At 45.3% G+C, this 26268-nt stretch overlaps 1 protein-coding gene across 1 annotated transcript in view; it reads right to left on the bottom strand.

Annotated features, from left to right (window-relative positions):
* Positions 1-26268, bottom strand: part of LOC120945824 (mucin-5AC-like) — a 43733-nt gene that overhangs the window by 4072 nt on the left and 13393 nt on the right. Inside the window, exons 2-8 of the mRNA XM_040360313.1 lie at positions 23962-24008; positions 21574-21609; positions 20083-20134; positions 18465-18531; positions 13401-14424; positions 8812-8863; positions 5680-5743 (exon numbers count right to left, since the gene is read on the bottom strand). Coding sequence (XP_040216247.1) covers positions 5680-5743; positions 8812-8863; positions 13401-14424; positions 18465-18531; positions 20083-20134; positions 21574-21609; positions 23962-24008 — 1342 coding nt within the window. The remainder of the gene's footprint in view (positions 1-5679; positions 5744-8811; positions 8864-13400; positions 14425-18464; positions 18532-20082; positions 20135-21573; positions 21610-23961; positions 24009-26268) is intronic.

Here is a 26268-nt window from a genome sequence, read left to right as displayed (position 1 = left end):
TCTGTGCCTTCGTCACTAACCCCCCAATAGGCCGACTCCTTTGGAGTCATGCTCCCTTTTTGGGGATTACCGCCGCTCGCTGGCCTCCGCCGCATCTCCCACTTTGGGGGATGGGGGGGGCCCCCGACCGGTGGTGTTACTGCACTAAGTTGGGCCCACTGGGCTTTGTGTTTTTTTGTGTTTATATGTTCCCTGTTTCTTAATGACCTGTTCCCCTCCTTACCCCCCCCACCCCCTGAGTTCCCGATACTGTGCATCCGTTGTAACTATACTCTGTATCCTAGGCTCCTTCGAGGCTCGGTGAGATCTAGGTGCTCCTGTCCGCTTGAGAAGCTGTGTGAAGGGTCCCTCCCACACCCCCTCCTGGATCGTCTGGTATGGCTGATGTAAAAGTGGTATCCTACAACGTCCGTGGCCTGGGCTCCCCGATGAAACGCAGTAAGTTGTGGCTTGAGATGAAGCGCTTGGGAGCTCATGTTCTTTTTTTGCAGGAGACGCATTTCCGCACTGACTCGGTCCCCCGCCTTCCCACCCATCTTTACCCCCTGTGGTTCCTTGGCAACTCCCCCCGAGCTAAATCGGGGGGAGTCGCTGTGGCGATACACAAAAACTGCCCCTTTATTGTAGAGGACCAGAGGATAGACCCTAATGGTCGTTTTGTTTTTGTTAAGGGCTCCATTTTAGGCCGTAAATATACCCTCGCTACACTTTACGCTCCGAACAGTGGCCAGATTTCTTTTCTGGACTCTGTCCTGGAGTCATTGTCTACCTTCCGGGATGGACACCTCATCCTGGGAGGGGATTTTAACGTTTGCCCTGATCCCCTGGTTGATACGTCCTCCGGTCGCTCGGGGCATTCCTTTGCCTTCTTGAGGCGTTTCCGGAAGGCTCTGCAGGCCCACCACTTGGTGGACTGTTGGAGATTGCTCCGCCCAACCGACAGGGACTACAGCTATTTCTCAGCCACGCACGGGGTGTACACTCGCATAGATTTTCTACTAATGGATCAGTTCTCCCTTGACTCCTTGGCCGGGGCCTCCATTGGCTCCATCACCATTTCCGACCACGCGCCGGTGTCCATTTCCCTGCGTCCCCTTTCAGTGGAGGCTCGGACTTGGACATGGCGCCTGAATGATGGCATCCTTGACGATGCGGTTGCTCAAAAACAGGTCTCTGACACTATCTCCCTGTACTTCGCTGAAAATACAATTGGAGAGGTAGGCATGGGGTCCATTTGGGAGGGCCACAAAGCAGTGGTGCGGGGAGAGCTGATCTCACAAGGAGCTAGGCTCAAGAAGGCTAGGGAGGGCGAATTGCAATCCTTACTGGCGAAGCTTCGCTCGGCGGAGCTCGCTCATAAGAAAAAGGTTACCCCGGCACTGGCGGAGGAACTGTCTACTCTCCGCCGGGACCTGGCGGACCTACTAGACTCTAAGATCAGGGCACGGCTGCGCTACCTGACCCACAAATTCTATGAGTTTGGCAACAAGTGCGGAAGGATGCTGGCTAGAGCCCTTAGGGGTCAACGGGAGACAGGCCATGTCCACAAACTAAAATCCACGGCGGGTGCGACGGTCGTTCATTCGTCCAAGATCGCGGCGGCATTTCGGGACTTTTATGCCCAGCTCTACCACCTACCGGATACGCTACCTGGCGTCTCCGAATCGCAACGGGTTGCCAAAATACTCCAATACCTGTCGGAAGCGCAGCTCCCCCGGCTGGAGGCTCCGGTGAGCAAGCAACTAGATGCCCCTATTACCGTCGCAGAAATTCGGGCGGTAGTGAAAGAACTCCCTAATGGGAAGAGCCCTGGCCCTGATGGCTACACTAATGCCTACTACAAGAAATATGTAGAGGAACTGTCAGGTCATATGTGCGCATACTTCACAGCTTTGGCCGCTGGCACGGCAATGCCACCTGAGGCTCTACTGGCCCACATTTCGGTCCTCCCAAAGGAGGGGAAGGACCACACCCTACCAGGTAGCTATAGGCCTATATCGCTACTGAATACCGACATTAAGATCCTGGCCAAGATTTTGGCCAATAGGCTTAAACCGGTGCTCCCGTCTGTAGTCCACCCGGACCAAACTGGCTTCATTATGGGCAGGGAGGCGAGGGACAATGCAAACAGGGCACTCCAACTGATCCATTGGGTGGAGTCGCAGGCAGACCCTCAGCCGTGTCTTTTGCTCTCTACTGATGCCGAGAAGGCATTTGACCGGGTGGACTGGAACGTATATGAAAACAGTCTTGACAGAGCTTGGCCTAGGCCCCAATATGCTAACCTGGATATCCTCTCTGTATAGCTCCCCGTCTGCCAGAGTCAAGGTGAACGGCTTGCTATCAGACCCCTTTCCGATCAGCAACGGAACACGGCAGGGGTGCCCGCTGTCACCCCTCGTGTTTGCTTTAACGCTTGAGCCACTGCTTAGCAGGATTCGCCTTAATAGTAATATCAGGGGACTCACCGTTGGCCCAAGGGAACATAAGTTGTCCGCGTATGCGGACGACGTATTGTTCTATGTATCTGAACCCTTGCTGTCCTTACCCAATATTATGGCGGAGCTAGCCGAGTTTAACCTTTTGTCTAATTTTAAGATAAATTATGCCAAGTCGGAGATCCTGTCACTGAACATACCTCAGGGCCTGCGCTCCCAGCTGCAATCCGCCTTTTCGTTTACGTGGTGCCAGACATCCCTGAAGTACCTAGGAGTCCAGTTACCAGCGAGCTGTGCTCAGCTATATGAGTGCAACTACACCCCGCTGCTCTCTTCCATCAGGGTGGACTTAAAGAGGTGGGATAGGACGGCCTTCTCGTGGATGGGCCGGGTCAGTGTACTTAAAATGAATGTGCTCCCCAGAATCTTGTTTTTCTTACAGATGATCCCAATTGCTCTGCCTAGGGCCTTCTTCTCAAGCCTCAACAGTCTGTTCATTCAGTATGTCTGGAGTGGGAAATGTCCACGGCTAGCCCTCCGTAAATAGCAACGCCCTAAGTCTGCGGGTGGGCTGGGGGTGCCGGTGATGCGAAGGTACTACGAGTCGATAGCTCTCCAGCGCATTCTGGATTGGTATCATAATGTCCGGCATAAGGTATGGGTGCCCTTGGACAAGTTCCTGGCGGGGCGTAATCTGGCTCACGCCCCGTGGGTACCTAGGGAACATAGGGGGCTGTCGGGACTGGTGTCCCCCTTTGCCGTCCATGCCCTGACGACCTGGGATGCCTTAAATAAGACGGGGGGGCTTGCGCTGCCGACCTCCCCGCTGGCGCCCCTAGGGGGCTTCCCCTGGTTCACTCCAGGGGAACACCCGTCCTTTTTTCGGACGTGGGCGGCGGACGGGGAGTCTAGGTGCGGGAGATTCGTTCAGGACCGGGGCTTGCTGTCCCTGGATGCGCTGAGGGAGCAATATGGTCCCTTCCTTATGGATGAATGGCGGTACCGGCAACTCAGCCATTTCCTCAATACCCTACCCCACGGGGTCAGGTCGCCCACGCAGGCCTCCCCTTTTGAACGTCTCTGTATGTCCCAGGAGGCGGTCCCCCATGCTATCTCAGCCTTATATGCCCTGATATACTCTCTGCGGAAAGATGGGAAGCCAAGGTTCATAAGGGAGTGGGAGGTTGACCTGCAACACAGCTTTTCTGAACCCCAATTGGACCACATGTATAGACTCACACATTCGAGCACGGTCGATACGAGGATGCAGGAAAATAGTTATAAGGTGCTTACTAGGTGGTATAGGGTACCCACCAGGCTTGCCCAGATGTATCCATCTCTCCCAGATGCATGCTGGCGGGAGTGTGGCCAACGGGGCACTTTCCTACATATTTGGTGGGAGTGCCCCAGGCTGCGCCCCTTCTGGCAAGACGTCCATGCCCAGATCAGGTTGATCTTGGATGTGGAGCTACCGGACTCCCCACTGGAGTCCTTGCTTCACTTCCCTACCATCCCAATCAGTCAATACCGCAAGTCTGCACTGCCTCATCTACTCAATGCGGCCAGACGGCTGATCCCGATATATTGGAAGACGCCCCAGGTACCGACCCGCTTAGAGTGGGTAACTATGGTAAATAAACTCATGGAGGCTGAGAAGTGGATGGCGCAGTGCAAAGACAGATATGATAAGTTCTACCTCATATGGGCGACCTGGATACACTATGTTGAAGACCAGCCGGAGCTTGAGCCCACCCGGAGGGCTGGTCCCTCCGGTGGGAGACCAGGTATCGGAAATGGGGATACTACCGGTAGCCTTGAAGCTGTCGTTGACTAGGACTGTTAGAGCCATTTTGGAGATGTCATAATCTATTTCATGTCTTGCTGTACGGATGCACATGTGTTGGATGCTACCCCTACCCCCCCCCCTTTTTTCCTTACCCCCTTTCCACCTTTCCCCTCCCCCATTCCTTCCCTGTCTATATGTGACCCATTCCATGTTTCCCTTCTTCCCTGATTGTTCCATTGCATAAGGATCTACTACTCGAAGGCCTGTTCTATATGTTATATCCTATGGGGGGGCGTCCCTCCAGATGGGAAGCGCCCAGGTGGTGAGGGTAGGGTGGTACATTATGGAAGTGGTTTATATTGTGCCTTGTTTATGTTGCTAACCATTCACCCTGCTGTGCCTCCGGGTTTGGGCGTGCCCCTGGGGAGGGGGGCTTACCACTAGGTTCAGTGTGATTGCCCGAGATGAGATCCCGATTGATGTGCAATGTGATTCCTATAATTCCAGTAATTTACCTAATGGGCCATGTTGGCAGAATGTCTATGTGTTTATCTGTCTTGTGCAAAACTTTATCTGAAAAATCTGAAAAATAAAGATTATACAAAAAAAAAATAGTGGTCATAACCAGTCTGGACCCCAACCCCAAAAAAAGGCTTTAGTTATGCATGAGGGGTTTCTGTCAGGCCCTAGGGCTAGCCTAGGGCACACCGGGTATTTGTCCTGTGGGTCGGGGATGATGAGCTGCAAGTTCTAACAAGAGTGGCCTGTTGATGACCGCACTGCAGGAGGTAAGTGGTCACACAGACTGCGGTCACCGCTCACCTCCCGCTACGCAGCCTGTGTCTCCTCTCCCGACTTTCCCGTCCCGCCAATGATGTCATCCTATCAGCAGAGCAGGTGGTGGGAAGAGCTGGAGATCTGCACAGAGCGCGGGAGTCTTTTTATATTAACAAGCGGGTAATCGCCCAATTGTTAATATGATCCAGATCTGCAGCTTCTCCCACCCCCTGCCCTACTAATAGAATGACATAATTGGCGGGACCCTGGAGAGGACACAAAGGCTGAATCCTGCCTCTGCCCTGCCAAAGGTAGGACCGTATAGGGGAGGCAGAGATTAAAAAGGGACACTGTGATATAAAGGGGACTGCACTGTAAAGGGGCACTGTAATCATTACAGTGCCCCTTTACAATGCAGTCCTCTTTATATCACAGTGCCCCTTTACATTACAGTACTGAAGACCGACTCCATCAATATCTCGTCACCAACTGCCCCCACGAATGCCCTCCCCCCTTATTTCCTGGAAAAATTGGGCACTCAGTCTAAAATGCCCAGGCTAATTTTTTGCCCCAGTCCAGGCCTGGTTTCAGTGGCTATAAATGCAACATTTTAAAACTTACAGCATACAGGTCAAAGAAGCTATTTGCATGTAAAAGGAGAGCAAAACAAATTCTTACAGATGTGTAAATTTTAGTTCCCCAAACTATATATGAAGCGTCACAGGATGCAGGGCACCAAACCCTAAAACAAAAAAACAGAAATGGATATTAAAATTAAATGTATTAACATAAATGACAGAAGCAAACTCTTACGTGTAAAAAATATATATTGTAAACATGTTTGGACATTTTATAGTAGTTCTTTATCTGATTGTATTGTAATTCTGCTCTGTGAAGCAACTTTTATGCCCCTTTTACACTAGGCGGATCCGCCGCAGCGGAGTCCGCCAGCTCCCACCAGCTCAGCGGGAGATCTCTATGTGGATCTCCGCTGAGCCAGCGGATGACAGGTCCCTCTCTGCTCACAGAGCGGGGAGGGGCTTGTCCAGCGCCACTGTCTCCTATGGAGAGATCTGATGAAAACAGACAATATGTCCGTTTTCATCAGATCTCATCTGATCCGATCCGCCATGGACAGATGGCGACGTAGCGCCATCCGTCTGATTTTAGCGGATCGTGTCGGATGTTAGCGGACATGTCTCCGCCGACATCCAACGCTCCATAGAGATGTATAGAGCAGCCGTTCAGGTCCCCCGACAAAACTGACAGGCGGATCTGAACGGTCCGACTGTGTGAAAGGATCCTTAAAGCCTAAATTTACTTAAAGTGGAGGTTCACCCTCAAAACAATTTTTGACATCACACTGAGCCGCACCACCCTACCGACAGAATGCCGGTGGTTGGTTTTTTTTCTCAGCACATACCTCTTAATCACGATTTTGACCTCACGGCGATCCCGCGGGAGTGGGCGTTCCCAAGCACTGCCTGTGATTGACAGGCTTCCGAACGGCGCATACTGCGCGTCACAGGTTGCCGAAAAAACCCAAACGTTGGTGCGGCTCTATACGGCGCCTGCGCACCGACGTTCGGGTTCTGTCGGCAACCTGTGATGCGCAGTATGCGCCGTTCGGAAGCCTGTCAATCACAGGCAGTGCTTGGGAACGCCCACTCCCGCGGGATCGCCGTGAGGTCAAAATCCTGATGAAGAGGTATGTGCTGAAAAAAAAAAAAAAACACCGGCATTCTGTCGGTAGGATGGCACGGCTCCGTGTGATGTCAAAAATTGTTTTAAAGGGTGAACCTCCACTTAAAAAAAAAAAAAAGGGACACTACTGGTGCACTGGAAGATTATGATGATGGGGGTGTGAGGGAATATAGGCAGGTTGTCGGCGTGTTAGTTAGACAGTGGCTGACTCAGTTTGGAAAGGGGTAGTCTGGGCTTTGCTGTTTCAGAGCTTTTTGGACCCAGCCTTTTCGACCGGTATTATGAAAAGGGGGAAGGCCAGGGTCCAGGGCTGAGAATACTGTGATACTGCAGAGGAGGACTGCTATTCCATGCAGTCTGTTGGGAAGCACCAAGATCCAGAGATCTACCAGCTTCTGGGGAACACCAAAGATGTACTACTACCCTATGGAGGTATGCCTGGGAAGCCTAATTCTAGTTAGGGGACACGCTAATGTATTTAATCATGTTAGACTTTATTACAATGATATTTAAGTAAAAGTTGCATCAACTGTTTTTTGCCCATTTAAATATTATGGTGATAAAGATCCCATTATACTGCATCAAACATACCACATCGCTGTGTAAATGAATAAAAAACTTGCCTACACTGCTGTGCAGTACGATGTGGCCGTTTCCATCCCCTGTGTGGGCAATTGAAGCCCAGTACATTTTTTTTACTCTTCCCGGTGAGATGTGCAAACAGCACCTGTACTGTACTGAAATCACGCGATTTTTCGGGACTTGGGAGCGCACAGACTCCTGGGAAATTATGACACTACATTCCCAGGAGTCTGTGCGGTGTAGGCTATAAAGCACAAGGACTGCGGTGCAGGAAGAAGGAAGATTAACAATTCTGCCTAGCAACAACCGTTTAAAGGCATGTAAAAATTTCTTTTTTTTTTAATGGAATAATGATTTTTTTTTAAAACTACTGATGTAGAGTTATATTTGAGGGTGGAGCTCCGCTTAAGCCTGGTCTGAAGTTATTCAAAGGGGTATATGATGGTTTTTGGTTTATGAAAGAACTAGGGTAAAGCACCGATGGGGTATGAAGCAAAGCTACTACTTAGCAAGACAAATAGAAGGAGGAATGTGGTTGCTATGCGTAAACAAGAACTAGTGTGGGTACATTGCCGCCAGTCATGAAGTGTGGTACCATGGCAGAGGGTCATCCAGTAGCGAGGGGGCAGTTTTCCATGGCAACCGGGACCAAGGGTACGGGAGTGAAGGACTTAACAAGTGCACGCATGAGGTCCATGCTATCTTTATGGCAGGACCCCATTCTGTGACTGGGAATGAGGTGACAGAGAAACGCTGGACTGGTGGAGAGGGTACGGGCTCAATAGTGTTCCTCTGAATTGCAATATGCATCAGGCAACAGTGTGTAGTGACATGGGACAGCACTTTTCAGAGGAACTTATTTTTACTGCACACAGTGGCATGGCTCATCTCTAAGTCGGGGAACCACCTTAATGTTTGATTACCACATGACCACCGTCCCTTGCATTAATGGGCACATTAATGTTGAATGTTACCCCTGCGTGCAGAGTGAGTGTCCCTCGCCCACAGAAAAGTGCCATCAGAGGAGAAAGACATCATCTAAACCAGCACAACAAATACATCACATTGAATATAAGTAATGGTCCTTTTGCTGATTTTTTATTTGTTTGTTTTTTGTAAACTTTGGCTTTAAATAATTCCATGAACTGCTGTTCAGAAAGTGCTGCAGCTGTGCTAAGGAAGGTTAGAATGTCCACTATATATATATCTATATATATATATATATATATATATATATAGATACAGTATTTATTTTAAGGTTTATGGACATGTCTCATGATCCATTAAAAAGATACTGACTCTGGGAAAATTCCATCCTTAACCTCATCATGCTACGTTATACAACTTCCCTTTCTGAACAGTCCCTTGCATGTAACTATTTCTATATTGTATTTTCTGCACAAATCTATTTTCCAGTTACACCTCTGAAGCTCACCAGTCAGCTTGTCCTTTTGTATCTCTAAAAGCTTCAATGGCACACATGAATTGAACAAGGTTGTGTCAGTCAAGTACTCTGATACTCACCGTAATGTGTCACCTGTCAGAAGGTCTAAATAGGTTGAGCAGCTAATAGGCCCTGAAAAGAAATTTAAAGCAAAAACAAAATATAAAAAACAAAAAACAAAACGTTTTCAGTCCTGCTGACCTGTAATAGAACATCCGGTAGTTAACAATAGCTAGATTCAGGTAGGGGCGCGCATCTTTAAGGCGGCGTAGCGTACCGTATTAATGCTACGCCGCCTTAAGTCAGAGAGGCAAGTACTGTATTCACAAAGTACTTGCCTACTAATTTTCGGTGGCGTAGCGTAAATAGGACCGGCGTAAGCGCGCCTAATTCAAATGAGGATGAGGGGGCGTGTTTTATGTTAATGGAGGGTGACCTGACGTGATTGACGTTTTTTTAAGAACGGCGCATGCGCCGTCAGTGTACATATCCCAGTGTGCATTGCGCCAAAGTATGCCGCAAGGACGTATTGGTTTCGACGTGAACGTAAATTACGTCCAGCCCTATTCACGGATGACTTACGCAAAGGACGTAAAATTTTCAAATTTCGACGTGGGAACGACGGCCATACTTAACATTGACTAGGCCAGCTATTTGATGGAATAACTTTACGCCTGCGATGGGCAAGCGTACGTTCGTGAATAGGCGTATCTAGTCATTTACATATTCTACGCCGAAATCAACGGAAGCGCCACCTAGCAGCCAGCCTAAATATTGCACCCTAAGATACGACGGCGCAGGCTGTCGTATCTGAGCTAGGTTTAAGTGTATCTCAGTTTGAGAATACACTTAAACTTAGGACGGCGCAGATTCCGAGTTAGGTCGGCGTATCTACTGATACGCCGGCCTAACTCTCTGAATCTAGCTATACTCAAATGTTAGGTAAACTTGATATTGAGTAGCATGTTAGCAAGTGCAGTTAGCTAGTCTGCCACTGGGTGGCTCTGTCCCAAATGACTGTGCTAATAAGAAATTATGTAAGTGGGTGTTAGGTCACCTTGTAGACAAAGCCTTCCTGTAGTGATGTAAAGGGTGGAGTTAGTGCCCATAGAAATGCCAGGCTGGGATGAGCCTGGTTGAGATGGGACATGGGAGCCAAACACCCCAAAGCCATGTGGATGTAGTTTTTTTACTGCAAGAGCCCTTAACAGCACTGAAGATCTGGGTGAGGTAGTTTAACACCCAGAAAAAAACTGCGTTAGTTGCCCTGACTCTTGTTATGGTCTGAGGTTGATGATGATATACCTGAGAGTGAGAGAGTAACATCAGGAAGCATGTCGGGCTGGGGCTAAAGAATGGGACATAGAGAGAGAGAGAAGGGTATACTACAGAAAATCACCTTGTTAATCTCAATGACAGAATGCGGAATGCTATAAATATAGTATACAGGACATTTGGTCCCAACACTGTGGTGCTCCAAAGGAAAGTGGAAATGCAATAGGTAACATGGTTTATTTATTATGTGCTGGCATTCTGCACCCAAGTGACATGCTACAAGGAGTATGCTCTGTGTATGGTGGTATGTGCTGAAGAGTTCTGTTAGTATCTCAATCTGATATTATACAATCATGGCCAGAAATACTGTCACCCCTGCATTTCTGTCAGATAATGCACCGCTTCGCACACAAAATTATTGCAATTACAAATGTTTTTTTCTTGTGTTTGTATTGATATGACACAAAAAAAAGTGGAGAAACAAAAAGCCAAATCTGACACATTCCACGCAAAACTCCAAAAATGGAGTGGACAAAATTGTCACCCTCAACTTAATATTTGGTAGCACACCCCTTGGAGAAAATAACTGAAATAAATCGCTTTCTGTAACCATTAATGAGTTTCTTACATCTCTCTACTGGAATTTTGGACCACTCTTCTTTCGCCAACTGCTCCAGGTCTCTCAGATTAGAAGGGTTCCTTTTCCCAAATGCTTTTTGATCTGGACCCATTGCCGACCGGTTCAGTACTCTCCAGAGCTTTGTCTTTAACCATTTCTGGGTGCTTTATGACGTGTGCTTTGGGTCATTGACCTATGACCTCTGAAGAAGACCTAACTTTCTGAAACTGGGTCCCAGATTGCACCCCAGAATTCTTTGGCAGTCTTCAGATTTCTTAATGCTATGCACACGGTCAAGACATTCAGTTCCTGAAGCAGCAAAGCAACCCCAAAACATCAGTGAACCTCCATCATGTTTGACTGTAGGGACTGTATTCTTTTCTTTAAAGGCCTCATTCCTTTTTCTGAAAACACTAGAATGATGGGCTTTACCAAAAAGCTGATTGCTCATTATGTAATACTCACCTGAGATCGAAGTCCTTGCTGCTGTGCTCGTACACAGCACCGGCAGCCGACATGACTCACGGGGGGTTACTTACGGGTATCGCGGCTTTGTCGCTGTCATTGGCCGAAGCCACGATGACGTCACTCCCACGCATGTGCACCGGAGCCGCCGGTAACGGCACAGTCTAACTGTGCCACTGCTTCAGTGCGCATGTGCCGATGACTTTGGCACATGCAGACACAGGGGATATCCCCTTAACCCGTGCAGGTTTAGGAGATATCCAGGGTAGCTACATGTAAGCCTTAATATAGGCTTACCTGTAGCAAAAAGTGTGTTGTAAGGTTTTATAACCACTTTAAGATCTCTGGAGAAAGACTTGTAACCTTGAGATTGTCCATGCTTTTCCACAGTTTTTGTTCTCAAATCCTCATACAATTCGTTGCTGCTCTTCTCCAGGCTCCGTGTGGCACACAGAGACACACAACAGAAAGGTTGAGTCGATTTTTCACCAGTTTAACTGGTTTCTGTTGTGATTTCTAAAACATTTTACTTGACTAACTTAATACCATTTTAGTAGACTAAAATACGACAAAAAATAAAAAAATTGAGATGACTAAAATACGATCAAAAGACTAAAATGGGACTAAAACTAAAATGCCATTTTTCGGCATGAAAAAAACGTTGTTTTAAAAAAATGTCATTTAAAATGATCGTGTGTGGGCTTCACATAATTTTCTGGGTTCTGAAAAACCCCCAAAATCCATACCAGATCCTAATCCGAGCACCAGCCCGGCCGGTCAGATAAGGGGGTGAGGACGAGCGAGCGCCCCCCCCCCCTGAGCCGTACCAGGCCGCATGCCCTCAACATGGGGTGGGGGGTGCTTTGGGGCAGGGGGGCCTTGCGCCCCCCCCAGAAAGTATTGGGACACCTGCCTTTACACGCATATGAACTTTAATGCTATTTTGCTTTGTGTATTGGTCCAAATCATTTGATGGTGGTGGTGGGGGGGGGGGGGGGGTTATAGTGTGGGGTTGTTTTTCAGGGGTTGGGCTTGGCCCCTTAGTTCCAGTGAAAGGAACTCTAAGGCCCCGTACACACGGTCGGACCGAACCGATGAGAATTAACCGAAGTTCAGTTTCATCGGACCAAACCGACCGTGTGTATAGGCCATCGGTCTGTTTTCCTTCGGTCCAAAATTTTAAAACATGCTTCAAAACCGAACCGATGGACCGCTGCCCGATCGAACCAAACCGATGGTTAGTACAGAAAAGCATCGGTTCAAAACCCGCGCATGCTCAGAATCAAGTCGACGCATGCTTGGAAGCATTGAACTTCGTTTTTTTCAGTACGTCGTGTGTTTTACGTCACCGCATTCTGACCCGATCGGATTTTGAACTGATGGTGTGTACACACATCAGACCATCAGGCCACTTCTGCGGTGAACCGATGAAAACGGTCCGTCGGACCATTCTCATCGGTTCGGTCCGACCGTGTGTACGGGGCCTTAAGGCATCAGCATACTGAGACATTTTGGACAATTTCATGCTCCCAACTTCGTGGGAAAAGTTTGGTGAGGGTCTCTTCCTGTTCCAACATGACTGTGCACCAGAGCACAAACAAGATCCATAAAGACATGGATGAGTGAGTTTGGAGTGGAGGAACTTGACCGGCCTGCACAGTCCTGACCTCAACCCGATAGAATACCTTTGGGATGAATTTGAGCCGAGACTGCGAGCCAGGTCTTCTCATCCAACATGCCTGACCTCACAAATGCTTTTCTGGAAGAATGGTCAAACACTCCCATAAACACACTCCTAAATCTTGTGGACAGCCTTCCCAGAAGAGTTGAAGATGTTATAGCTGTAAAGGGTGGGCCAATTCGATATTGAACCCTACGGACTAAGAATGGGTTGCCATTAAAAATGAATGTGTGTGTAAAGGCAGGTGTCCCAATACTTTTGGTAATATAGTGTAGCTACAAAGATGTGTGGTCATAGGAATGAACCTCCACTCAAATTAAATCTTCAGAAAATCGAAATCACACAATTAACTGTTCAGCAATATACAATATCTTCTATAAACCCTGGCAAAAAACATTGGGACCTCCTGGATTAATGTTTTTGGATATGCTTGGGGGAAGAAAGCTTATTTCCATAAAAAACATACTGGAAAACCAAACAATGCTTTAGTGAAAGTAGCATCTTGCTGTCAGATCTGAAATGTACTAGTGGTGTGTGGACTACCGTAGTTTTACCAATCCATTCAGAAATATTGAAAAGTAAATTCATATGTTCACACTGACTAAAATCTTAAAAAAAATGTATCTTACCTATATCAACCAGGTTCGTAGTTGTAAGATCAGTTGTTATAGGTGCTGTTTGGATAGGCGTAGCAGAAGTAATTGGAGCATTAGCAGAAAGCGTATTGGCAGCTAAAATAGTATCAGCAGCCAGTACACTACTGCTATCAGATTGAAGAATGTCACTCATTGAAGCAATATCATTAACTAAAGCACCAGCCTTCACATAAGCAGTAGTAGAGTCTGAGTAACCAGTAGTGATAGTAGCATCAGAAGTGGCAGGAAAGTTAGTACTAGAAGGAAGAGTGGTGGTAGTGTCTGAAACACCAGTAGTGGTTATAGCATCAGAAGTAGCAGGGAAGTCAGTACTAGAAGGAGGAGTGTTGGTAGTGTCTGCAACACCAGTAGTAATTATAGCATTAGAAGTAGCAGGGAAGTCAGTACTAGAAGGAAGAGTGGTGGTAGTGTCTGCAACACTAGTAGTGATTATAGCATCAGAAGTGGCAGGAAAGTCAGTACTAGAAGGAGGAGTGTTGGTAGTGTCTGCAACACCAGTAGTAATTATAGCATTAGAAGTAGCAGGGAAGTTAGTACTAGAAGGAGGAGTGGTGGTAGTGTCTGAAACACCAGTAGGGGTTATAGCATCAGAAGTAGCAGGAAGGACAGTGCTAGAAGGAGGAGCGGAAGGGAAAGCAGTGCTAAAAGCAGGAGCAGTAGAAGAGGCAGGAAGGGCAGTGCTAGAAGAAGATGAAGCAGGAAGGGCAGTGCTGGATGAAGGAGAGACATTATCAGCAGAAGTAAAACCAGGATCGGTTGAAGAGGTAGGAGGGGAAGTGCTGGGAACAGCTGCAATAGTAGAGGAATAAACAGTTGAAGCAGTGAGGTTAGTGAACAACATGAAGGATCTTGCTGATGTCTGATAACTAAGGCTGCCAATGCCATTCTTAATGGAGCTAATGTAGTTTGCTTGACCTGGCATCTTCACTACTGTGATATATCCTCCTCCATTAGAGCCCACTCCGGCATGAATAGCAGCCATGCATATAGGGGAGTTCTGTAAAGATCAGTGTACATATGAGTTTTCGTGTAATAAAAGGTCAAGAAATATAAGCTACAAATAGGTTTATGTACATGAACATCATTCAAAAAATTGTAAAAAAAAAGGTCTTAGAAGATTATGGTAACTAAATCTATTTAAGATGCAAACAGTTTTATGGGACGGTTATTTTACTGCACATGATGACGTCTAATACGACGAAACGCGTAGGGTGGCATTTGGAAGCCTGGCATCGCTGTGCGTGAGGACCATGTCCATTTTGTCGGTTTGAAACCATCACGTGTCTTTACATATGAGATGCCTGTTTATATCTACCACTGTGTGAGTGTATATATATATATATATATATATATATATATATATATATATGATTTTAATACATTTTAAACGGCATTGATATACTACACCATGAAGTGTTCTTTGTCTTTATACCCTCTAACATTAGGAGTGATTCCTGGAACCATGGTGGTTCATTTGTAAGGGTAAGGCCCCGTACACACGAGGGGATCTCCGCTGGAAACGGTCCGCCGGACCGTTTCCAGCGGAGATTCCTCCTCCGGATTTGGATCCGATGGCTTGTACTCACCATCGGATCAAAATCCGTGCGGAATTCATCCGCGGTGACGTGTCACGCCGTCGCTACGATGATGACGCGGCGACGTGCGCGACGCTGGAAGGTAAGTACTTCCACGCATGCGTCGAATCATTACGACGCATGCGAGGGAGGGGAGCGGACGGATTGATCCGGTGAGTCTGTACAGACCACCGGATCAATCTGCTGGACCCGATTCAAGCGGATAGATTTCTTAGCATGCTAAGAAATTTATATCCGCTTGAAATCGATCGGCCCGAGAAATCTCCGCGGATAAATATCCGCTAGGCCGTACAGACGACCGGATAGATCCGGACGTGTGTACGGGGCCTTAGAGGCCTGGCCTACTTTGGTGTTGGTGGAAGAATACTGTTCACCTTTTAGTTAAGATTGATTCACCTATCGGGTGCCTCCTGGGATTGATGGACATTCCCCTTTCTTTAATGGACATTTAAGCGCTGCATTTTCCATTTTATATTTGTATATTGTTGCCCATAATTTATGCTCGCTGCTGTTTGTTTGTTGTTTACCTTAGCGCAGTAATATTTATCTCTATTTTATTGCACGTAGCTAATTAAACTTTTGTTGCAATGGTAAAAGAGGTGTTACTTTGTCTCAGTACAGGCTTAGCAGAATAAGTTTTGATGTCACAGCTGCATTTCTGTAAGGACAGGCGTAAAGTGGATGTAAACCCTCGCAAATACCCAGTGAAATGAACAGCCTCAGATGATACACAGAGATGAAACAAATCTCCCTACATAAGTTATACATGTACATGTCTTCAGATTTCTACATTGTTTACAAAACATTCTTCCTGTTTTAGAAGTAGATGTGGAGACTGGGGTTAGACTGTGTGTGAGCTGATTGGAGGAAAGGCACACACTTCCCCTCCACATAGGCAGAAGAACTAAGAAACTTGCAGAGCTGTACTGTGAATAGACCGGATCTCTGCTTACCGTATTTTCTGGCGTATAAGACGACTCGGCGTATAAGACGACCCCCTAATTTTCCAGCCAAAATGTTGGTTTTGGGATATACTCACCGAATAAGACTACCCCCTTCTTACTAGTCATGCCTCGCCTCACGGGGCCACCATTACATGCCAAACTATGCCATTACATGACCAGACTGTGCCCCATTACATGACCAGACTGTGCCCCATTACATGACCAGACCATGCCCCATTACATGACCAGACCTGGCTCATTACATGACAAGACTGTGCCCCATTACAGGCCAGACCTGCCCCATTACATGACCAGACTGTGCCCCATTACATGCCAGACCTGCCCCATTACATGACCAGACTGTGCCCCATTACATGCCAGACCTGCCCCATTACATGACTAGACTGTGCCCCATTACATGCCAGACCTGCCCCATTACATGACCAGACCGTGCCCCATTACATGACCAGACCGTGCCCCATTACATGACCAGACTTGCCCCATTACATGACCAGACCGTGCCCTTACCTTATCCGATGCGAATCGCGGCCGTGTAACCTAACATCTTACCTTACCAGAATCGCGGCCGTACGATTTTTCAAAAACCGCGCCTCCGACGTCTTCTGTTCCGTGATAGGCGGAACACTCAGCTTCCCAGGAGGCACTGTGTTCAGTGTTTGCCTATCACGGAGGCCCTCTTGTCCGAGGACGAGAGGGCCTCCGTGATAGGCGGACACTAAACACAGGACGAGAGGCCCTCCGTGATAGGCGGACACTGAACACAGTGCCTCCTGGGAAGCTGATTGTTTCCGCCTATCACGGAACAGAAGACGTCGGAGGCGTGGCTTTTGAAAAAACATACGGCCACGATTCTGGTAAGGTAAGATGATAGGTTACCGGCGTATAAGACGACCCCCGACTTTTAAGAAGATTTTAAGGGGTTAGAAAGTCGTCTTATACGCCGGAAAATACGGTATCTATCTCTAAGTTACCTCCCCGACACAAATTTTCAGCTGCTTTTATTTTTTGTGTCGGAGAACTTATCAGTAGTGATGGACGAACATCTGACGGGGCGGTTCGCGAATGCTAACCACAAACTTTCTCAAATGTTCGCGAACCGCAAGTTTGCGGCGGGCACCATTGACTTTAATGGCAGGCGAACATTAACCACTTCAATACAGGGCTTTTATACACATCTCAATACCGGGCCTATTCTGGCACTCCTCTCCTACATGTACAAATCATCATTCTTTTGCTAGAAAATTACGCAGAACCCCCAAACATTATATATGTTTTTTTTAGCAGACACCCTAGGGAATAAAACGATGGTCATTGCACCGTTTTATCTTGCACGGTATTTGCGCAATAATTTTTCAAAAGCCTTTTTTTTGGAAAAAAATTGTTTTATGAATTAAAAAAATTACAAAACAGTAAAGTTAGCCCAATTTTTTTGTAAAATATGAAAGATTATATTACACCGAGTAAATAGATATGTGAAATATCGCCGCGTGCGTTGGCGTGTCAGCAACAATTCTAGCACTAGATCTCCTCTGTAAATCAAAACTGGTAACCTGTAAAAAAATTCAAAGCGTTGCATATGGAGATTTTTAAGTACCGAAGTTTGGCACCATTCCATGAGTGGAATTTTAAAGCGTGACTAGGTATCTATTTACTCGGTGTTAGGCTCTATAACATATGATAAACACGTCCAAGCTAGATATGTAAATAACCTGTCACTCAAAGCACGGAGAGAGAAAAGGACTTTTTATTTAGACAGGGTTTTATCGGGAAGTCTGTTAATTTTCACTGAACAATAAAAGAGGATTGCTCAGAGCTGGATTAACTCTGTGTGGCAAGACTGGGCACAGATGATAGGAAATCTTATACTCTACATTGTGACATAAAAAAAAAATTGGGTTTACATCCACTTTAACCAGTTGCCACCCGCCCACCGTCAAATGACGTAGGAACGGTGCGACTCTCATTCTGAGAGGACGTCATATGACAGTGCCCCAGAACGGCTGCCATCATGCACCCGTGGGGGGCTGGGGGCATACAGAGGGGCAATCATGGCCCTGCCGTGTCCTAGCAACAATTGTCCAAAGGGGACACCTTTTCCAAGGACTACTTTAGGAGATTTCCCTTTAATTTCTTATTCCGTCTTGGGGCAGAATGTAAAAGGAACTCTCCCCAGTGGTACACAGAAACCAAAAATTAAGTATCAGGGTTTTATCCATTCCTTACTCTATCTAAAACAGTTTTTTTTTTCCATTCCTACACTTGAAGTTTTGCCCAGTAGCATCTATTTTATGTAGTCGATAGTAATAATTCAACTGCATTATGCATCCCTATATCTAGACTACCTTAGAACTTAGAAAATCAGATGACTATAGTTGTGTAATAGTAGAAATAACATTGAGGAATCAAAGCATCGAGACAAGATTGCATAAGAATAGTATTTGTTTATACAGTATGAGGAAGTAAGAAAAGTCTCCTACCGCTGTGTAGATATCTGTTCCCCATATGTAGAGGCTCTTTGACATACACCCAGATGGACAATACACACTGAAATACAACATTACAGAATTAAGAGGAGCTACTTTTAAACTATATGTATAAATTATATTAACATTGTAGCCCTTTGAGAGATTTCCCCATAATTTATATTAGTAGTTATAAAGTCACTGTACCCAACAGATGTTAGGAATTCCATAACTCTCTCCAATTTTCTGTTAAATCCTTAACTTCAAGTTCATTCATTATTAAGCCCTAATGAAGAGCAAGTACCAGGCCCTCTGTAACGAGTTGGTTATATTACAAGGTATGCTTTATTTCCAATAATTTTTATTGCAAAGTTTACATTGTATACAAAATCGTAAACATTGTCAAATAAATGTCAAAGAGCCGAAGCATCCTCCTATATACCAATATAGGCCATAATGTGGTGACCAAGGGAACAGCCTAGGTTCAGGCTCTACCTAATAGAGCAACCACATGTTTAAAGCTGTGAGCCTAGAAGTATCAGCAACTGGTTAGAGAGTGATATAAAAAAAATTATGGAAATAATTGTGAAGTAACTTTTCAATAAACTATAGGGCACTCTAAGCCAAGTACATAGAGAGGTAGGGCTGCATCATTATCAGGAAGTAACCCGAATGCCTTATAATGCACAACCTTACTCATGAGGAAGTATGAAGATTAGGGAGGCTTCATGGTACCCCGTCAACAACCTTACAAAGATTCATTGGATCATAACAGAAACCATAAAAAAAAAGAAAGTAGGTAGAAAAAAGAAAGAAAGAAAGAAGGAAGAAATAAAAGAAAAAAAGAAAGAAAGTGAAAGAAAAAAGGCAAGGTTAGTGCCCTCAGACCAGGCCTCAATCCTCATGGTGGTCCAACAGCTAGGGGGCTTAGAGGTACGCAATACAGTGGTTCTATACTTTTTCAAACTTAGTTTTTTATCTTACGAATTCTGGTCAGTTTTACGTTTACCATAATCCAGGATATTTTAGGTTTCACCATCATGACACTGATCACGGGTGATTTCCACGCTCCCGCTATGGTTATTTTGGCTGCTAGAAAAATAAAAAATATGAGAGTTCGAAGATGTCTGGGCATCTCCTCAGACCGGTCAGCGAACTGCTCAGTTTTGGCACCTCTGGGTATATTCTGTCCCATCACTGAATAGACAAGACTGGACACTGATCTAGAAGCATCAGACCTTCGGACAGGACCACTAAATATGAAACATATCAACCTCCTGTCCGCATCCCCAAAAACAAAGGGGCGACGTGCCCGTACAAGGTAGGCTTTAACGCTCACCTCACACATTGCCCATATGTGTCACTGGGCGGCCAATGTTTCTGTGCGCAGAGCATGTTCACTATGCTCACAGCATAGAGAGCTCTTGGTCCTTGCGAATGATTGGCGGCCAGCCGAATATTTCTTGCCCCCTGGCATTTAGACCTTTTTAAAGGAAGGCTGGGGCAGACGAAAAAGGGTTAACATACTATAACAAGTACAACTACAGCTAGTTACAAAAATGACTACTCTGAACAGGTCACCCGTTTTCTTAATTTCATATTATTTTGGAAAATTTCATCATTTTAAACTTACTTTGTGATATCATCTGTCAGATGATCTGCTGTGGTACAACAGGGAACTAAAACTAAAAACAAAAACTGATGATTACTGGAAAGCCCCAATTCATTTTAGCATCTACAAATAAAAGAAGTTTATTGTGTAGTACATAATTATTTACCAAAAACTCTACTAGTTTCCAAAAAACAGTTTTTCCTCTTTCCTAGAAAAAACAAGCTATTAAAGGGGTTGTAAAGGTAAATAAAATTTCGCCTTCATGCATTCTTTGCACGAAGGTGAAAGAACATCCGAGGAATAGCGCCCCCCACCCCTGAGCCCCCATTTACTTACCTGACACTTCAAAAGTCCTGCCGTGAATGTGCAGGCTTCTCGGTCATTCATTGGTTGATTGAAAGCAGCGCAGCCATTGGCTTCCGCTGCTGTCAATCATATCCAATGACGCGGCGCACTGGGGGCAGGACCGAGTGATACAGTGATCGGCTATGGCCGCTGGCTGTATCACAGGAGCGCACCCGCAACAACTCATCACCATTCAAGCTCGCATGAAGGTGATGAGTTCTTGCGAGGGGGAGCTGAGGCAGCTGCCGAGGGATCCCAGAAGACCAGGTTCGAGGCCACTCTGTTCAAAACAAGCTGCACAGTGGAGGTAAGTATAACATGTTTGTTATTTAAAAAAAAAATACCTTTAAATACCCTTTTTTTTAATCTGCTGGGAATAGGCCATTAACAATGGTTGTGTGTTTTTCACATACTTTGCCATGGCAGCTTGTATTCTGCCCCAAGTCAGGAGTTGTAAAGGTACATGTCTTTTCACCTTAATGCATTCTATGCATTAAGGTGAAAAAACATCCGACAATTAGCGGCCCCCCAGCCCCCCGTTTACTTACCTGAGCCCTTTGAAAGTCCTGCGTCGTGAACGCGCTGGCTTCTCGGTTCTTCTTGGCTCATTCATTGGATGATTGATAGCAGCGCAGCCATTGGCTTCTGCTGCTGTCAATCAAATCAATGAAGCGGCGCCAATGGCGCTATGGCTGCTGACTGTATCACTGGAGCGTGCCTGCAAGCTAACCCCCTTGGGAGAGCGCTTCCCAGAAGGGGGTTAGCTCTTGCGGGGAGGACCCGAGACAGCCGCCGAGGGACCCCAGAAGATTTGGATCTTGGCCACCCTGTGTAAACTGAGTTACACGGTGAAGGTAAGAATTATATGTTTGTTATTTAAAAAAAAGGACCCTATACAACCCCTTTAAAATTTGTCTGGAGAGGCATTGCATCCTAATTCTTCTCCATAATGCCACCTTTATCTGGTAGCTTAAAAGTAGAATTACATTTGGTGACAGTGTGACAGATGGTCAAGGCACAGGCTCTAGAGATCTGGTTTTGCCATGAGTTTCATAAAGGGGTAGACTTACCTTTTGTATTAATTTTTAAGGGCAGTAACCACTGGTTTACCAAATGTAAGGAGGATTATTTATAAAAATTTTTTATCTTTGCTCTGTGTAACCTTACCTGCATATCCGGAATTGCAGGAATGTATCTGTGACTCTGCAATACATGCACATGTACCGGTTAGTTATGTGAAGAGCAACACAGTTGAATTACTAAAGGCAAATAGAATGTGCACTCTGCAAGTGAAGTGCTTCAGAGCTTAGTGAAGGGAGAAGCTCTGTTGACTTCTATCATCCAATCATGTGCATGCAAAAATGCATTTATTTTTTATTTTTGTTTCCTTGCATGTGGTTGGGTATTATTTGTAAAGTAAAGCTACACCTCATTTACTAAGCTCTGGAATGACTGCTTTAAAAAGCCCCCCCCCCCCTTAACACTATTCTTTATAGCTCCAAATGCCACATGACCAGAGACTACCTAAGTAGCATTGAGGCCAGGCTGTAGACATTTAAATATATACCGTACATGCCCTTAAAACAGACCTTGCACTTTAACCTCCCTGGCGGTAAACCCGAGCGTGACTCAGGGTGGATTTTTTATGTTAGGATCGGTATCCCCGAGTCACGCTCGGGGTGGATGTGCAGAGTGTGCAGCGGCGTGCAGCGGCTTACCTTCTCGCTGGATCCACAGGCAAGTTACTTACCTTGTCCCTGGATCCAGCGATGCATCCCGGCTGTGTGAGCGAGCAGGTCCTCGCTCGATTCACAGTCTCCCCGTGTGCCACCGATCTCCGTTCCCTGCGACGTTACGACGCACGGGGGCGGAGAACGGCGCCAAATTCAAAAAGGTAAACAAACACAATACACACAGTATACTGTAATCTTATAGATTACAGTACTGTATGTAAAAAATACACCCCCCCCCCCCTTGTCCCTAGTGGTCTGCCCAGTGCCCTACATGTACATTTATATAATAAAAACTGTTCTTTCTGCCTGCAAACTGTAGATTGTCCAAAAGTGTCCCTTTATGTCAAAAATGGTTTTAGAGCAGCTAGAAAACAGCGATAATAAATTATAATCACTTGCAGAATTGTGCGATAGCGATTTGTGGGGAAATACGTCATAAAAAAATAAAAGTAATGACAGCGACAATTCTGCAACTGAGCAAATTTCAGTGATTTTGAGTTGATTACATTATTGAATAATTTTTATTATAATTATATTATTATTTGTTATAATTATTTATAATTATTTATTATATTATAATTTATAATTTTGTTTTTAAAAAAAAAATCATACCCGGGATGCCTACAAGACTCTTGTTTGGTCAGATTTCAGTGAGTTATTCCTAAGAATTACAGGCCAACAGTATAAAACGCCAAATTTCCTTGCAAAATAATTGTACCGCTTTTGGTACGTAATTCCAGACAGAATCATACCGCCAGGGAGATTAATAGCATGTACTAAAACACTGCTTTAACCACTTCAGCTCCGGAGGATTTGGCTGCCCAATGACTGGGCCATTTTTTGTGATTCGGCACTGTGTCGCTTTAACTGACAATTGCATGGTTATGTGACGTGGCTCCCAGACAAAATTGACGTCCTTTTTTCCCCACAAATAGAGCTTTCTTTAGCAGTTTTCATTTATTGCACTATAAACAAAAAAATTGCGAAAATTTTGAAAAAAAAGCAATATTTTTGTTCTTTTTGCTATTATAAATATTACCCAAAAATATATAAAAAACTAATTTCTTTCTCAGTTTAGGCCGATATGTGATCTTCTATATATATTTGGTATTTTTTTTTAGCAATAAGCATATATTGATTGATTGGTTTGCGCAAAAGTTATAGTGTCTACAAAATAGGGGATAGTTTTATGGCATTTTTTAATAATATTTTTTTTCAATCTGTGATTTGTATCGTGACTGCGACTTTATGGCGGACACATCGGACACTTTTGACGCTATTTTGGGGCCATTGTAATTTATACAGTGATCAGTGCTATAAAAATACACCGATTACTATGTAAATGACACAGGCAGGGAAGAGGTCAACCAGTAGAGGGCGAGGAAGGGGTTAAGTGTGTCCTAGGGAGTGATTCTATAAGTGTTTGGAGGCTGGGCTATCAGTGACATGACACTGATCACTGCTTCTGATGACAGGGAGCAGTAGATCAGTGTCCTGTCACAAGGCAGAACAGGGAAATGCTTTGTTTACACAGGCAACCCCCTGTTCTGCTGCTGCAGGACACCGGTGGACATGGAGTCCGTGGGTCCTGCGGGCACGGAGCTCGCGGCAGGGGCGAGTGTGTGCCCGCGCGGTGACAAATTCAAAGGGATGTACAGGTACGTCCCTTTGCGCAGCAGTACCACTCTGCCGACGCTTTTGGTTCTTATGCAGTGTCAACGGGGAAGGTATTCAGCAAGAGGTGTTAGGTGAAAGGGTGAGGGTTGGGCCTGGACTTCACTTTTATTATATGTATAGCTATACATATTAAATATATACATACCTGTGTACACAACTGATACAAATAAAAGGATTAATGTGGATAGCATTCTGTAGAAAAAAAAAATTATTAAAAAGTCACCTGATATTTTAAAGCAGAACAAAACTCTTTCAATCAACATTAATTATTTTCAATCCTTATGCTGCTAGCATTAGTATAGATATGAAGGCATTTACTTGTTTTGAAGGTTAACTCCACTTTAGTGGTAAAAAAAAAAAAAAAAAGCAAATAAAAAACATAATATAGCATATACAATTGCTACACAAGTCATTTTTGTAATTTAACCACTTAACCACTTAAAGACTGGAAGGATTTGCCCCCTTAATGACCAGGCCATTTTTTTGCGATGTAGCACTGCGTCGCTTTAAATGACAATTGTACACAAGCAAAATTGATGTCATTTTTTCCCACAATTAGAGCTTTCTTTTGGTGGTATTTGATCACCTCTGCTGTTTTTATTTTTTGCTCTATAAACAAAAAAAGATTGACAATTTTGAAAAAAAACTATATTTTTTACTTTTTGCTATAATAAATATCCCAAAAAATAAATAAAACAACTAATTTCTTTATCAGTTTAGGCCAATATGTATTCTTCTACATATTTTTGGTAAATTGATTGGTTTGCGCAAAAATTATAGCGTCTACAAAATAGGGGATAGATTTATGCCATTTTTATCATTTTTTCTTTTACTAGAAATGGCGGCGATCTAAAATTCTTTAGCAGGACTGCAACATTGCAGCGGACAGATCAGACACTTTTGACAAATTTTTGGGACCATTCACATTTATACGGGGATCAGTGCTATTAAAATGCATTGATTACTGTGTAAATGTCACTGGCAGGGAAGGAGTTAACACTAGGGGGCGATCAAGGGGTTAAATGTGTTCCCTGGGAGGTGTTTCTAACTGTGGGGGGATGGGACAGACTGAAGGAGGAGACAGATCGCTGTTCCTAATCACTAGGAACAGCAGATCTGTCTCTCCTCCCCTGTCAGAATGGGGATCTGTCTGTTTACATTGACAGATCCCCGTTCTGGCGCTCTGTGGAGCGATCGCGGATGGTTGGCGGACATCACAACCATCTGCCACGTGCATCGGCTCCAGTGTCACACCTTGCGTGCAAATTCCCCCTATGGTTCGTAAAGTGGGCGATGTACATCTACGGTGATTTGCCCAGGAGAGCCAACCTGCCACAGTATAATGACGGTGGCTGATCCTTAAGCGGTTAATGTTATTAAAAATTGCCTTTCCTTTTCAACCTGCAGCGCTATAATTTCCTGTAAAATGCAATATGGCTACCTGGAGGCGCTCTGTACACAGATATAGGTGGATTCCGAAAGACTTAGGCTGGCGTATCAGTAGATACGCCAGCCTAAGTCTGAATGTGAGCCGGCGCTAATTTAAGCGTATTCTGGTAACCAGATACGCTTAAATTATGCTCAGATACGAGTGGAGTAAGTGTCTTACACCGTCGTATCCTAAAGTGTACTTTTTAGGCTGACCGCTAGGTGGCGCTTCCATTGCGGTCGGCCTAGAATATGTAAATGAGTAGATACGCTGATTCACGAACATACGCTTGCCCGACGCAGTAAAGATACGCCGTTTACGTAACGCACTTTCAGGCCTAAAGTTATTCCATCAAATAGCTGGAATAGTAATGTTAAGTATTGAGAACGTCTGTTAATGACGAAACGTCGTCTGGGAAGGCGCACACTGACGTCACCGCGTTCCATCTGAAGGAGGAAGGGCTCCTATTGCCGGCCGGCATACATACACGCTTTTAATCATGAGATGTTTGTAAGTACATGTCTTATGCATTTTTATTAAATATTTTGTACGGTATCACGCTATGGTCCGTTTTTATTTATATACCGAGGATATGTTCAATCATCGATGTGGTGCAATTTGAGATCTGCTCCCTGGATCCCTCCCCAGTCTGATGCTAATCTGATGTGGAGCCCATTGAATAGAATCTGTCTACATGCCTAATGTTTGGGTGGTTCTGGTAAGCGGCTTTCAGTCCGTGAATACGGCTGGACGTAATTTACGTCCACGTTGAAACCAATAGGACCGTGCGGCGTACTTTGCCGCAATGCATACTGGGATATGTACATGGACGGCGCATGCGCCGTTCCTAAAATACGTCAACCACGTCAGGTCACCCCTATTAGCATAAAACACGCCCCCTCACCTGAATTTGAATTATGCGCGCTTACACCCGCCCGATTTACGCTACGCCGCCGTAACTTAGCAGGCAAGTACTTTGTGAATCATGTACTTGCCTCGCTAACTTGCGGCGGCATAGTGTAA

This window comes from Rana temporaria, chromosome 7 (genome assembly GCF_905171775.1).
Source record: "Rana temporaria chromosome 7, aRanTem1.1, whole genome shotgun sequence".
NCBI classification, from domain to species: Eukaryota; Metazoa; Chordata; class Amphibia; order Anura; family Ranidae; genus Rana; species Rana temporaria.
Note: the sequence above shows the minus strand (reverse complement) of the source record. Positions and strands in the feature narration are given on the sequence as shown.